The sequence below is a fragment of the Malaclemys terrapin genome, chromosome 7 (assembly GCF_027887155.1).
Source record: "Malaclemys terrapin pileata isolate rMalTer1 chromosome 7, rMalTer1.hap1, whole genome shotgun sequence".
Lineage (NCBI taxonomy): Eukaryota > Metazoa > Chordata > Testudines > Emydidae > Malaclemys > Malaclemys terrapin.
Window position 1 is genome coordinate 15099638 of NC_071511.1, and position 15479 is coordinate 15115116.

The 15479-nt window shown below is 41.8% G+C and overlaps 1 protein-coding gene across 7 annotated transcripts in view; it reads right to left on the reverse strand.

Annotated features, from left to right (window-relative positions):
* SUMF1 (sulfatase modifying factor 1) overlaps positions 1 to 15479 on the reverse strand; it is a 73332-nt gene that overhangs the window by 15938 nt on the left and 41915 nt on the right. For 2 of the 7 annotated variants that reach the window (XM_054034485.1, XM_054034483.1), the window contains one exon: positions 159 to 218. In XM_054034485.1, coding sequence (XP_053890460.1) covers positions 159 to 218 — 60 coding nt within the window. The other 5 variants (XM_054034488.1, XM_054034484.1, XR_008445651.1 and 2 more) reach the window with 4 other exon arrangements.

A 15479-nucleotide genomic window follows, 5' to 3' on the forward strand; every position in this document is an offset into this window, starting at 1 on the left:
CAGGTTCCTATTATGTACTAATAGCCTAAATGTATTTACTTCAGCTTAGTCTCATTAGATAATCACAAATACATGCAGACAAAAATAGAAAGCAGTAATTACTAACAATAGCCTGACAGCTAAACCAGTGAGGTTTGCTGTAAGTCTTTTAGCTTTACCTTATGGCACATATAGGATCCACCTTTCTTCACTCTGTCAGTCCCTGATGAGGGCCCTTTCTGTGGATGGAAGGACACCAGTTACTTTTCTTCTGAAAAAGAACAGCCAATTAATTACAAGGTAAAGGTACAAAGTGGTAAGAGCAGGAAAATGAAAAAGGAATGACCATCAGCATTCAAAACAAAAACTGCAGCTGTTTCTGAAAACAGAGAAGCTTGAAATAATTACATTGCAAGAGACTTGAAGCCAGGACAGAGTAATTGTTCTGATTTCACCACTTCAAGTAATAAGTACTTGAAATTCTAATAATTGTTCTACCTGTCAAGAGGACAGTGTGCTATTCTGTTTCTTTAAAGAAGCTCATAATATACTGTAATAAGCAGAATGACAAGTATGAAGAGTAATGATGTTGAAGATATGAAAAAAGCTCTGTTGCTGCAGAATTCTCATAAGAGACAAGATCATACATCTTCACCTGTCACTCACACTGCACTGCCTCTCTTCCCATCCACGTGTCACGTGGAAGCAGCTGAAGAGTTCAATGCTTTCTGCGAGATCCAGTGGGGCCCTTGTGTAACTGTATGGGCCTGCAATTAAAAGCATGTTTTGTGTGCACACATTTTAGGAAGATCAGACCCAATAATGTCTTCTCATGCAGACTTTAATTTTACAATCTCTTATGAATTCCACCCCCAAAAAGGAAGAAGTGTTGCCTAGCCATTAGAACAGGGGTTGTAAGTCAGGAAACCTGAGTTCTACTAGTGGGTTCACTACATTCTCAATATGTGAATCTGGGCACAGCTGTGAAATGGTTACCATACTGCTCACCTACTTCTGTACGTATTAAGTAGCTAGTGCATGGGAAGCTCTTTGAAAACCTGGAAGAAAGGCATTACAAGATACAAGCTACCGCTGCATTTTATATTTGTCTGCACCACTGATTTATAGACAGGCTACTTCTGAAGGGAAAATTTCCCACAAGAGTCCAAGTAAAAGTTGCTCTCTCTCCCCTTCACATGAAACTCCTCCTCTAGGCAGGAAGAGCTTTACTATCACAAACTGGAATTGCATGCAAGAGAGCACGTCTTGCTTACAAAAGCTATAAAAATTATCTTAAATAATATGTTATGGATTGTGTTGCTGGCATATTGGGCCTAAAATCAGTATCAAATGAAAAACTTACTTGGGCAGGATAAATGAGCTCTGACATATACAGTGATTCAGATTTTGGTACCTACTGAACAATCATATATTCTGCAAATTACTTCAAATATTTCAGTCAAGTGTCTCAGTGAAAGTCTCACAGATAACTCCAAGTAAATGAAGAATTCCTTATGTGGCAGCGAAGAATTTTAAAGTCGGCATGATGTCTAAAACAAGGTTCTGTATTTTTAAGAGAGAAAAAAGACAAACAGTGATATACTTAAAAATGGTATTTGTAAAAAACCAGAAGACAGATATTTTAATCTATGCTGCCTGGTTTTTAAATGGAGAGTAGGGGGACAAAGACCACACAGTAAATTCACCATAATTCTGTTATTCATTTTTAACCTTACAACTACAGAGGTGGGGTGAGGGATTACTTCAGGGTGTTTTGCAATCTAGTAACTAAAGAAGTGATATACAAGCATTTTTCCAAATCTCTTTCCAAACTATTCTACAAGCGATGCCACAGTATGCAATCCAAATCCATCCGTTTCCTGGATTTGGCTTCATTACCAAATAAGGTACAACAATCAGCTCAAACCTTCTCCCCACACTTGGCTGCTCTTAGGGTTGCTCTGTCAGAACTCCTCAGCACACACCCTAGATTTTCTCTTACCTGTGAGCCATTCCCACCTCCCTTATAACCAGGTTGAATTAGGAGCCAACCACCTGCCTCAGTCCATCAGTTGCACTCAACTGTTCTGAGCAGGAACACCATCTGCCAATAAGATGGGGGTGTTTCAGGAAAAGACTTCCAGCTTCCTCCACCGCAATTACAGAAATGATCCCCCTCTCTAGTACAGATACACGAAGTGTACAGAGCCATATTAGTCTTCATAAAACACCTGAAAGTAGGCCCACATACACTATGTCTTCAGGAGTTTATATTTCCCCCCCAGCTTTTAAACTGTACAGTCTTCATGCTTATGAACGATGCTCACCCCCGAAAATCAGTTCACAGAGCTATAGAACAGGTGTAAGAAGGATAACTCAGACTACGTCTTCACTACAGGGGGGTAGTCGATTTAAGATACGCAAATTCAGCTACACGAATAGTGTAGCTGAATTTGACGTATCCGAGCCGACTTACCCCGCTGTGAGGACGGCAGCAAATCAACCTACGCGGCTCCCCTGTCGACAGCGCTTACTCCTACCTGCGCTGGTGGAGTACAAGCGTCGATTCGGGGATTGATTGTCACGTCCCAACAACATGTGATAATTCGATCCCCGAGAGATCGATTTCTACCCGCCGATTCAGGCGGGTAGGGAAAACGTAGCCTCAGTCTCTCTGACCTATTGAGTCCTAGACATATGTTGAGGTGGTCAACAAGAGAAGGGCATCCCTTCCCCATGGACTGTGCCTTGACAATTCAAATAGACCTAGAAGAGACATGATTATGCAAAGTGGCCAAACCTCAAGAAAGATACTTCACTGAAGAATTTGTTCTCTTCAAAAATCCATTACCAAAATTGGTACATGGCCCATGCGACATAATAAAACCACCTCAAGGAGCGGCAGTAGCTATGACGGTGGGAGAAGCTCTCCTGCCAACATTGCGCTGTGCACATTACTGTTTACACTGGTGAAACTGATGTCACTCAGAGGTGTTTTTTCACACCCCTGAGCAACAGAAATTTGGCTGACATAAGTGATCGTGTAGACATAGCCTTAAAGTATCGGCACGTAATCATTTCACTGCTGATCACTGTAGAACCACCATCCAGCTGGTGTGCATCTCTCACAATTCCAGCTTACTTCCAAGAGGCAAAAATCACCACTGCCCTCTACTTAGCTGCCAAAACTCCCAGCTTCTCCACCACTCCTCTAGATATACATCTCTGTGGCATGTTGAAAAGAAACAGTGGGAATACCCTAAAATAAAATATAATAAGTAGACACTACAGAAGCTACTTGTGCCAAACGTACTATTTTTAATCACTCTTTAATAATCTCCATTTTAGAGGTTTAACTGAAGTTGCCATACAGTTTCCAAACTACTGGTCTAGAGCACAATTTAATCATGGGTAAAGGAGATTACAAGGCATCAGATGCAGCTGTGGATCCAATGAGTCAAAACAGACCACAATGGTGTCCATTACTTAATAAATGGGTGAGGAGGATCCCACTGACAAAATGGGAACACAGTTGTGCTTCCTCCACTCTTCCCCCCCTACCGTTCTTGGAAAGGTCTTTCTTTGAGGGAGAAGGAAGAGTACATTCTAGAAGCAGACTGCATGGTACCAAAGATACTCTTACAGCAGTACACCATCACTTAATTGTGCTCCAAAACAGGCAAGTATGTACTGCAGGTAAAAAATTATTAGTTCATCCTCTGTATATATTGCATGATTTCTGCTTGTCATGGTAATTACTCATTCTCCATTTCCAAGGTCTGGGGAAATGGACTCTGTGACAGACAGACAATGTCTTGTAATATACTGAACAAACCTTATGGAATTCAGCTAAGCTTTCTTGAGTTAACCCTAATTCAGTAATACTTAAGTTAATACCTGTGGGGTACATTGTATTAAAAATGCAACTGTGTATGTATTTTTGGGGAACTGCATGTATCTTCACTAGTAGGGAGGGGGATGCTAATGAACTTCCTCAATTATCAGCCTTTGAGCCCCCACCATCCCCAGGAAATATGCATATACTAGTTCAAACTGGATCCTCCATAGACCCACAGACAGGAGGAAAGACTTTTGGATAAAAAGCCCAAGTTTAGGCTGACTGGGAGCATTATTAGCTTATTAGCATGCGTGTAGGTTCTTTCAATTGTTTTTACCTCAAAAATAAAGTAGGCTTGCATAGGAAACTGTGTGGTAACATATCTGTAGTGATCACTCTTATCAATCTCACAGGAGAAAGCAATCAGGTCTGTTTAGGCAGACTGTCTGCTGGGAAATATATAGTGAAGGCAGGGAGCTGTATAGCCCAGAAACACCCAGGTCAGGAGAGAGATGCAGGTCATCAGTTCACACCCCAAAGAGACAACAGTTGGGGAAATGGAAACCTGAGAGTGGGTACCCTTGCTGAACCCCTGAGGGGAGATATAGGTGCAGCTGCTCTGAACCATGACAGACTCCATAAAACCTTTGACGCAAATATGTTGCGTGTCTCATTGTAAAGATAAGCCATCAAAAGCACAAATGATGCGTAAACAGCAAATTCATCTCATTTCAGCAGCCAGCATGGAGCACAGATAGAAAGCGGAACATTTACCTATAAAAACAAGATCTGTGTGAAAACAAAAAACAGAAACTGTTAGCAGGATTCCCCACTAAAAGCAATAAAAAGTGAGCACAGAGTTCAGAGCAGCAGCCATCCTGCTATCAGCTCAGAAGGAGCCCAGTTAAAACTAGAAAGAGCATGCTAATCTGGGATTAAAAGAAGTGTTTGTCCATCTACATGATTGTTGTATGCCTCAGTAATTACATAGGCAACTCCTGTTACTGATGTGCAGATACAATTACCACTTTCTTTGGTTTAAGTCAGTCTTATTACAAAAATCTAGTGCCAGACAAAACTAAACCTTAGAGGGCTATTTGTTACAAAGCATGAATTATACTGAAAATCCCAGCCTCTGAAATAGGATTAGAGCATAGAAATGCTCTATCGGACCATTTGAGCTGTAACAATGCTTCCCAACGTGACTCTCTCTTTAGAGATCTATTGCATTATAGAGCATCATCCTCTTAATGTATCCTTTCAAATTACTGAAGATAAAGAAGTTATTTGATAACTGAGAAAGCTCTTTGGGACGCAGAAAATGAGAGAAATGAGCTGGAGTTACACCAACTGCTTATTGGGCAATTATACTTGTTCTAACTTTGCTTCTCTTCCTCAAGGTTTGTTGCTGATATTTCCCCCATATCTTGCATTGCAGCTCAGTTCATCAATAGGAGCAGGGCTGGCTCTAGGATTTTTGCCGCCCAAAGCAAAAACAATTTTGGCTGCCCCCCCCCCGTTCTTTAATTACCCCCCCCCCGGCCCCGCCTCAACTCCGCCCCTTCCCCAAATCCCCAGCCCTGCCTCCTCCCCGCAGGCCCTCAAGCCTGGGAGGGAGGGGGAGCAGCGGCGCGCGAATCAGCCGTTTTGCGCGCCGCCGCCGCGGCTCGGGGTCTCCCCCCTCCCTCCCCGGCTCTCAAACCTGGGAGGGAGGGGGAGATCCCGAGCGGCCATTTCGCACGCCGCTGCTTGAGAGCCTGGGAGGGAGGGCGAGTAGCGGCGCACGAATCAGCTGTTTCGCGCACCGGGGCAGCAGCAGCAGAGGTGAGCTAGGGCGGCCGGGGCACATTTTTAGGGGCCGCATTCTGGTGCCGGCCATGCTGCTCCTAAAAATGTGCCGCCCCAAGCACCAGCTTGTTTTGCTGGTGCCTAGAGCCGGCCCTGAATAGGAGTACCATGCAGAAATGAAAGGGAGAGCATAGGAACCGAATTTCAGTCAGCCACATCCAAATGCACATGCAATTGTATGTGCAAATGGCCAACTACAAGTCTGATGGGCCCCAGGGTTAGCTTTGAGTGCGGTTACTGTGAGCTGAGCAAATGCACATTTTACCCATGCCTGCATGAGAGTTGTGTTTTTTAAAAACACTCGGATTGCCAATGTTCCTGAACTAAGTGAATTCCCTTCCCCTGCCCAATGTTAAAATTCAAGTGTACAAAAGCTCTCAAAAAAGCTTCTTTTTAAATTAAATTAGAGTTAAAATTAGAATTCAACTATTGAACATAGACAGTGATTATATCTTCATACAGTATGCAGCTCGGGTTCTTTCTAAAAGGCTCCACATATCACTCAAGTCTTTAACAGTGGGTGCTGCCTGCTCTGAAAGAGATGCACAATAAACAGAAAAATGACACTTATTCCAGAATAAGAATGTCCCCACAGGACATAACTGAACGAATATAATTCTGCCATGAAGTAAAGATCTCCATGAAGACCAACTGTTTTTATTCAGACACTAAACTCTGGGTTGGAAATGAACCTTGCAAAGTTTGATGCAAAGTGGTGTAGTGGACTAAACCTTGAGCCGGAAGCCAGGAACCAAGAGACCTGATCCCCCAGCTCTCCCACTTATGTCATCTATGGCCCTAGCAAGTCACTTTCTCTCTGTACCTCAGAGTCTCCATGTGTAAGACACTACAGCCCTTGTCACAAAGGAAGGCTTACTGTTTTTATGGCACTGAAGTGCTATGCATATATAGGCTACAATAAATATGACAACTTGCATTCAGAGAACAGAAACAAGTTGACAGTTCTCAGCACATGGATTCAATCCTACTGAATGTCATTTAAGCTACCCTGCACCATCCACCATCCCTCCTACCCAGCAGCACCTACTACATATTCCCCACCCCCAATTTTCAAGTCTTCATCCCAGGGTTTTTACTATGAAAATGCTGTAAAACTGCTTGAAAGAATCCAAAATCCTAATTCTCACAGGTGCTTTTCTAGAATATGAACTCCTATCATAGATATCCATTTTACGAGCATATCCCATGTGAAAGGCTAAGGCATAAGCTTATTATACTACCAAGCTTCTGTGTTGGAGACACGGATGGATAATTTTCTCTCTCAAACACACCCTAAGGCGGCCTGAAATCAGAGGAATTTTCTTTTTCTTTTGCAGGTTGCACTTGACTGACTTTGCAGTCAAGTATTTCACAAAAATTCCTGATGCAACGTGTAGTTAAAGAACTTGGACAGGATCTTTTGTAGAATGTAGTATGGTAAGGGAAACCTTTCTGCAACAAGTTGGATTTAAAATTTTTATTAAAGCCAATGTTAAAAAAAAGTATAGAATACATAGGTTGGGAAAAGAGTGTCTGTACATCTGGGTATAGTGCTTAGGTTATCCACAAATAAAAAGTTAGTTCTTAAAAGTCATGGTACTTAGAGTACATAATCAGCAATAACCCAAATTTAGGTGAATAGACTTAACAATACAGTTTAGATATTAGAATCCAAATACTCAGGTACATCAGCCATGAAAAGTTGTACGGCGATTTGGTTGTAGAAAGCAAAATATAACAATGAATGGAGATTCTGAATTACTGAGGGACAATTAGGCAGGTTGTCCATTTAAAAAATACAATCCATAGTTATACCTAAACTGGATGGGCCTTGTTTCTAAAATAAAACCTTAGTGTATTACACAAGTTACGCACTGGAAACTATTAACACCAGAAGACAATCCAGAAGTTTGTCAAGTACCAACGCTCACATTTAACAGCTTCTTGAGAATGCAGAAACGATGGTGCTTAGTACAAGAAGTTCCCTTAATTGGTTTATCAAGAGAGTGTAGAATAGCATCTTTCGAAAGTCAGAGTTTAATTTCTTAGCATGAATTAATACAAAGCTCACTTATGACAAGTATCATTGGCTACTGCATACCTCAGTTCTATTCGCAATCTCTCTGGAAGGAACCCTTTAAATTGTTGAGTACCTCTTCCTTCTGTGGTCACTCTTTTTCATTAATCCTCTTCCTTGTTTTGCAGACAGTTGCAGCAGAGAGTGAAATGTCACTGTTGTAGAGTTAGCTGCACCTCTGTCCCCTGTGTACACCTCCTTTGGTCTGATGTCTTGTGCCTTTATCTATCCCTGGGTATAATTTTGCAATTTTCCCACTCTTAAACTGCACCCTCAGCTACAGTACCCTGTGTATCAATTGTTCCTATCTTGCAATTCCAAATGAGTTCTGGCACCTGTGGGTCTTCCCTTTGGGAGGCTGACCAGTTGTCTATAGTAATCAAACTGCCTTCTTAAAATAAAGGTAATGATAGGAACTAAGCTTTTAAAGAGTTTTTAACATTCCACATCCATGTCTCTTACCTGATGGTAACCTAGGCAGGCCTAACTTCTTCAGACATCCTCAGCAGGTTCAAGTTTCAGTGTAGTTCCCCTGTACTACTACTGCTTGAGAGAGAGAGAGAAACACTGACCCTTTTAAGTCCCACCATAGATCTTTTATTCTTCTGTGTTCCCACACTTTAACACTTCTGGTCCAAATTAATTCTGTAGCCTCAACTGGAGATCAAGACAGTCCTGGAGCCAACGATTCTGGGATTGTCCCTTAGCAATTCTCAAGTGTTTGAGAGGTGGCTTATCTTCATCTTTTCCTTCCTGCCTGTTTTTCCAGACAGACTCCTATCAAACTAAATCAATATAGTCATAAAGAAAAGATCCCAATAACCAGGCAACATACTGTATTAATAAATTACAGAGCCACCACACCATCTTTATCTAAGCATTGGCTGACTGGGGCATATTAAAACAACTTTGATTACTCTGCAGAACTCAAACACAGCCCCACAATAAAGTGCAACCTCTAAGTGTCTAAAAGTCATCCATGGAGCCAAGCCTCAAACATCAACTGCTTCACCAGGATGGTGCACACACCTAAGGATGTTCTATCGTAGAGCAAGGTTATTACTTTGGCTAGAAGGCCCCACCTAATTTCTGATAACTTGTATTAAAACGTGTAAGACCACAAAAAGCCAATATTTGCTCATGCTTTTATTCTCCTTAATAGATGGAGAAAACCTGCTTGTTTTATCTCACACATAACAGCCTGGAGCTGATCAGCTGTGCCCTCACCCTGTAGTTACAGTGAGAACCATGACTGCAGGTCACATCTGATTCATGTGGGTACCTCTATATGCTATTCCTTTCATTCCATTATCAGGCATTAGATATTGCACAATTATCCCAGGAGCAGCAACAACCATTGAGTGGAGCATGTGGTCTAAAAACAACTGATCAAAAGGGCAAGTCCAAGCCACATCCGTACGCTAAAGAGCAACGGACTTTCATCCAAGATTGAACCTAGAGATGATTAAACTACCATAACCACACTTTACTCAAATTGTGTATTTTGTTTTAACACACAACTTGCAGAAATCATATTAAGGGCTGGTTTCAGATCACAAATAGCTCGTTTGTACAGTTTATTTATGTGATGAATTAAAAAAAGACTCGAGATACTCAGCCCTCATTACAGGAATATTAAAACATACTGTAGAAATAAAATGTCTATTAAAGCAGTTCTAACAAACTGAACTGTTCTCAAACCTTGAATGTAACCTTCCCACACCGCACTAGTCATCCACACTGCCACTCCATGCTGTGCTAAATTATGTCTTTAATACAGAATTGTAGGTCATCCAGTAACTATGCATTACATACTTGAGACAGAAATGGCTACAATTAAAGCAATCTCCATGAAGGAATCATGGTATATTAATCAAACATGCACTCTGCTGCCCTTTGCAAGCTGATCATTTACACGTCACAAAATAAGTCTGACATTGCTTGGTCCTGCATTCACATGCACTAGTAATGATTGCAAGCTGTGTTGGAGCAAAGACCAGCCTTCTTGTGAATTTAGTTTGCCTTGCACTACTTTCTCACCCACGATCTTGACACTCTGTAACTATTAGGAAACACAAGACTGTAAAGCAAGCAGTTAAAATCCCGTTTCAAAATTAAGAGACTAGTTTCCTCTGGCATTTCTACTGCTGCTCCCTTCCCCGCAGCCCCCTCAAAAAAAAAAAAAACACGTTGCCAAAGCTGCCGTTAGGAGTAGGAAGTCAAAGTATCAGTTTTATATTCTCTTCTCTATTTGATTGTATCTGCACTTCCCTCAGCACAGTTTCACCATAGAAACAAATATCACTTGCAGTTACATGAATGGATTATTTTCCCTGCCTATCCTAAGAGGACCTGAAATTCAAGCCAAATAATTTCAAAACAGAACATCTAGTTAACCACTTGATATCCCAAAACCAGCTCCATCAGACAGATCTCTTACGCAAAAGAGCCCCCAGAATGCAATGTTCCATTCCCTAGGTCAAGTTCTGTAGTCAAAGGGGTGGCACAATGACAGGCAGAATTTGGCGCATTAAGTCTAACTGCAGTATCTGAATTTCTGTCTGCCTAAAAAGTGTTTAAGGGATATTAAAAAACTGACAAATTTGCAGTAAGAGTCAAACTATAAATGAAGATAGGAGCCAGAAGAAAAGCAGTAGCATCACAATGGATAATTGAGAGAGTCTACATTACTATGCAAGACACACAATATGCCACTTGAAGTATATCCAATACAGATATATGAAAGCTTGACAATGGTTTAGTTTCCCTCTCAATTCATTGCTGATAAAGCTACATAAGATCTCCTAAATCAGCTATTTTAGGTTGTCCTATTCTTATTCCTGCCTGTTTTGGATCCCTCATGTACATATGAAAGTTTCACTCTGCTGGGCTGTTGCAATAAAAGGGAGGCTATTACCTTGAAAACTTGCTATTTGGACTGATAATTAAAAAGAAATGCTCTTTATCTCAAGTGAATTAAAAGCTCTGGTCCAAGTTCCCTTCAGTGTGTTCTAGACAAATAGTTACATTTATAAAACATTTCATCTTCTTACTTACAATTACTGAATTTGTAACCTAAAACAGAATTACAAGAGTCATTTACCTGTTGCTTTCACACAGCTACCAAAGCTTTTCAAACTATCACTCTCTCTACTAATGCTGGATGCTGTGGAGGGTTAAATTCACAGCTTCCTTTTATTTGTTCAAGCCAAAATAAAAAGGGACATTTACAATACATCAGACAAGAAATCTGTTAGGAACTTAAGTTCAAAATAAAAGCTGCTTGCTCCTCATGTCTCACAGAAAGAGCATTTCATATAAGTCAGTTTTGTTCACTCCTATTCAAGTAACTAAATTTATGAGCAACTCACGTTTTCTATCAGAAAATCAGAGGTGACCATGGAACAAGAAAAGCTTACTCGTATTAGCTTTGGATGTTTAATGGCCATACCCACAAACATAAGAGTCCAAATTCTTAATTCTCCTAGTTAGTGCATTGCTGAACTGTTTTGAAAAGCAAAACCCCAATATGTGAAGTATAAAATTGTTCAAAGTTGTCAAATGATATTAGAATGATCTATCCAAATTAAACTTCATATTATTCATCACATTCATTGCTGAAGGGATTTTATATTGTATAGACTCTTGGTCTTGGGGATAGTATTAATCCTAGTCTTCTGTAATTTTACAGTACCGTGTAACACACCCACACACCCCCAATTTAGACTTTTTCCATCTTCCCAAGTGCTACTTTTTGAGACCTGCACAGCAAACTTTCATTGAAAAATATTTGACAAAGATAAGAAATTTTGTGAAAGTAAGATTGTAATGACTGTTGTGGACCAAGCTCTACTCTTTTCTCTTTCTTGCAATTCCCTGATATTGCTCTCAGACTTGGACTGAATTTGTCTCCTGAAATCATTATTTTATAAAATGGAGTGTTGAGGGCGAGGAACAATTTGTTTAGAGAACTTAATATTTTAGTAACAGCAGCTATTTAGTTTGAACTAAATTAAAAATCCCTACAAAAGCTTTAGGTGCCCTAATTAAGACTTGCATCCAACGATAGATGGATGCTACCCAGTAGCAAAGAAATAATCACGCACATAATGAATGAACTCATCCAACCAATTAATCAAAATGGTCATTTTAGCTCTTCCAGAAGAATCTCTCTCTAAGGACTGCACCTTGCTGTGGTGTGAATGCTTGTGTAGTCCAGTGAGCTATCCTGGCAAGAACTTTAGTTCCAAGTAGGGCCACTCAAGCTAGACAGGTCAAAAGTAGGGAGCAGATGGAAAGTACCGGTAGTTCATTTGTCCTCCAGGATGTGGGTTCAAGCCAACACCCTATCCTTGTAAAACCAATCAAATGGCAAATTACAGAAAAACTAGGTTACCATTCTATCAAACAACATGCTAGGGTAGAGCCTTGTTTGTGCCCTAAGCAATGTCTGGACAGCACTGGACGTATTCAGACTCAGAAGCATACGCCAACCTTCCCCCAAAACCCTGTCAGATAAATGGCTTTGAAAACTACAGGAGTTGAACTACTCTTTACCCTTCTGTATGTTCATCCCCATACTGTGATCCTCTCCCTCCCCGCAAAAACCCTCATGCCTCAGACATGCTTGACTGCTAGCGGCTTCAGAGATATATTTGAGTGCCTCAACAATGGTATCCAATGATTGACTGGTTAAGTTGACCCCAGGTTTGTGCTTGGTATTGAAATCTGTAGTTATGAAATACCACTAGCAAAAACGAAAGTAAGGGCCCAACTCCCTGTCATTTTTAATGAGTGCCTAACTACCCTAGTGGCCTCCAAAAATCTCCCCCCAATTGTCTACAACTAATCAGGTTGACAATAAGCCAGAGTAACAAGACAGTTTTTGAGAGCTACCTGAGAGTCATGGTGGCTGAACGTGCATCTTCAAGACGGACAGGTGTACAGAGTGCCTTACTAGCCCTTGTTTGACTGCAGTTTTCAGTGGGCATCTCAAAATGACCTTGCAAATATTTTTTTCTTAAGCACCTGGACTCCAAAGTAAGAACCCTGTGGGATGATTTCAAGAGGCAACACACTGGCTTCTTAGTTTATGGCTAACACCTAAATAGAAGAGACAGCCTTTGGGAATACCTGTGTCATTGTCAGGACCTCCTTGAGTTGTGCAGAGATATTTTCTCAGAATATCAGGGTTGGAAGGGACCTCAGGAGGTCTAATCCAACCCCCTGCTCAAAGCAGGACCAATCCCCAACTAAATCATCCCAGCCAGGGCTTCGTCAAACCTGACCTTAAAAACTTCTAAGGAAGGAGATTCCACCACCTCCCTAGGTAACCCATTCCAGTGCTTCACCACCCTCCTGGTGAAAAAGTTTTTCCTAATAGCCAACCTAACCCCCCCTCCGCCCACTATAACTTGAGACCATTACTCCTTGTTCTGTCATCTGGTACCACTGAGAAAAGTCTAGATCCATCCTCTTTGAAAGCAGCTATCAAATCCCCCCTCGTTCTTCTGTTCTGCAGACTAAATAATCCCAGTTCCCTCAGCCTCTCCTCATAAATCAAGTGCTCCAGCCCCCTAATCATTTTTGTTGCTCTCCGCTGGACTCTTTCCAATTTTTCCACATCCTTCTTGTAGTGTGGGGCCCAAAACTGGACACAGTAATCCAGATAAGGCTTCACCTATCTGAATAGAGGGGAATGATCACGTCCCACAATCTGCTGGCAATGTCCCTACTTATACAGCCCAAAATGCTGTTAGCCTTCTTGGCAACAAGGGCACACTGTTGACTCATATTCTGCTTCTTGTCCACTGTAACTCCTAGGTCTTTTTCTGCAGAACTGCTGCCTAGCCACTCAGTCCCTAATCTGTAGCAGGGCATGGGATTCTTCCATCCTAAGAGCAGGACTCTGCACTTGTCCTTGTTGAACCTCATCAGATTTCTTTTGGCCCAATCCTCCAATTTGTCTCAGTCCCCCTGTATCCTATCCCTACCCTCCAGCGTATCTACCACTCCTCCCAGTTTAGCATCATCCGCAAACTTGCTGAGGGTGCAATCCACGCCATCCTCCAGATCATTAATGAAGATATTGAACAAAACCGGCCCCAGGACTGACTCTTGGGGCACTCTGCTTGATAGCGGCTGCCAACTAGACATGGAACCATTGATCACTACCCGTTGAGCCCGACGATCTAGCCAGCTTTCTATCCACCTTACAGTCCGTTCATCCAGCCCATGCTTCTTTAAATAGCTGGCAAGAATACTGTGGGAGACTGTATCAAAAGCTTTGCTAAAGTCAAGGAATAACACGTCCACTGCTTGCCCCTCATCCACAGAGCCAGTTATCTCGTCATAGAAGGCAATTAGGTTAGTCAGGCATGAATCCATGCTGACTGCTCCTGATCACTTTCCTCTCCTTTAAGTGCTTCAGAATTCATTCCTCGAGGACCAGCTCCATGATTTTTCCAGGGACTGAGGAGAGGCTGACTCGCCTGTAGTTCCCCAGATCCTCCTCCTTCCCTTTCTTAAAGATGGGCACTGCATTAGCCTTTTTCCAATCATCTGGGACCTTCCCCGATAGCCATGAGTTTTCAAAGATAACGGCCAATGGCTCTGCAATCACATCCACCAACTCCTTTAGCACCCTCGGATGCAGTGCATCCAGCCCCATGGACTTGTGCTCATCTAGCTTTTCTAAATAGTCCTGAACCACCTTTTTCTTCACAGAGGGCTGGTCACCTCCTCCCCATACTGTGCTGCCCAGTGCCATAGTCTGGAAGCTGACCTAGTTTGTGAAGACAGAGGCAAAAAAAGCATAGAGTACATTAGCTTTTTCCACATTCTCTGTCACTAGGTTGCCTCCCTCACTCAGTAAGGGACCCACACTTTCCTTGACCACCACCTTGTTGCTAACATACCTGAAGAAACCCTTCTTGTTACTCTTAACATCCCTTGCTAGCTGCAACTCCAAGTGTGATTTGGCCTTCCTGATTTATTCTCCATTAATTTTCCACCATTGTAAGCAGCATCCTTCATTTTTAGATCCAACCTTACCACCATCCCAGATAGACCTTTACTGTAAACTACTTACACCACAAAAGTTCAGTCATGAAGCTGAGATTATTAGAACTATTTTAGCATAAAATACATCTTGCATTGTTGAAAAACTTCTGCTGTTACTTGTCTTTCAGGTTGACTGCGTGTCCAACCTTTAGCTTTGACTAGCGTGTTGATCTTCTCTTCCTTTTTCCTTTTTTATTGGCCACCAGCAGTGTTTTGTCTGCAACCAAAACCATATTGATTTCTTCCGATGTAGTCACCAAAGTCACATGAGTAATTACATCTATCAAACAGCTTTTCAAGGGCCATAGGCTCAAGACATTCTACCTGACTGGTTCTTGTAGAGCTGATGGTAACAATACAAGAACCTAGGAAAAATAGAACAGTTGCCGGAAAGGAGGTGCTATCTTCAGACTCTGTCCACTGCACCTCATTTGGTGTAGCAGAACACAACCAGTCACAGAGGAGGCTTCTTGCATGTTTTGTAAATAGCATTAGGGCTCCTCTATCCCATTGCAAGGCTATCTGATAAACTGGGGGTTAAGGTCCTGCCAACAATCCTTTCCCTCCTTCCCCGTAATATTCTCCAAAATAGAAGGATTTCTCTTTTTTGTCAAGCTGAATTGGTCTGACTCCTAATTCTCTCTCTCCACTTCCCATAGGTGAGGTTGAGGATGT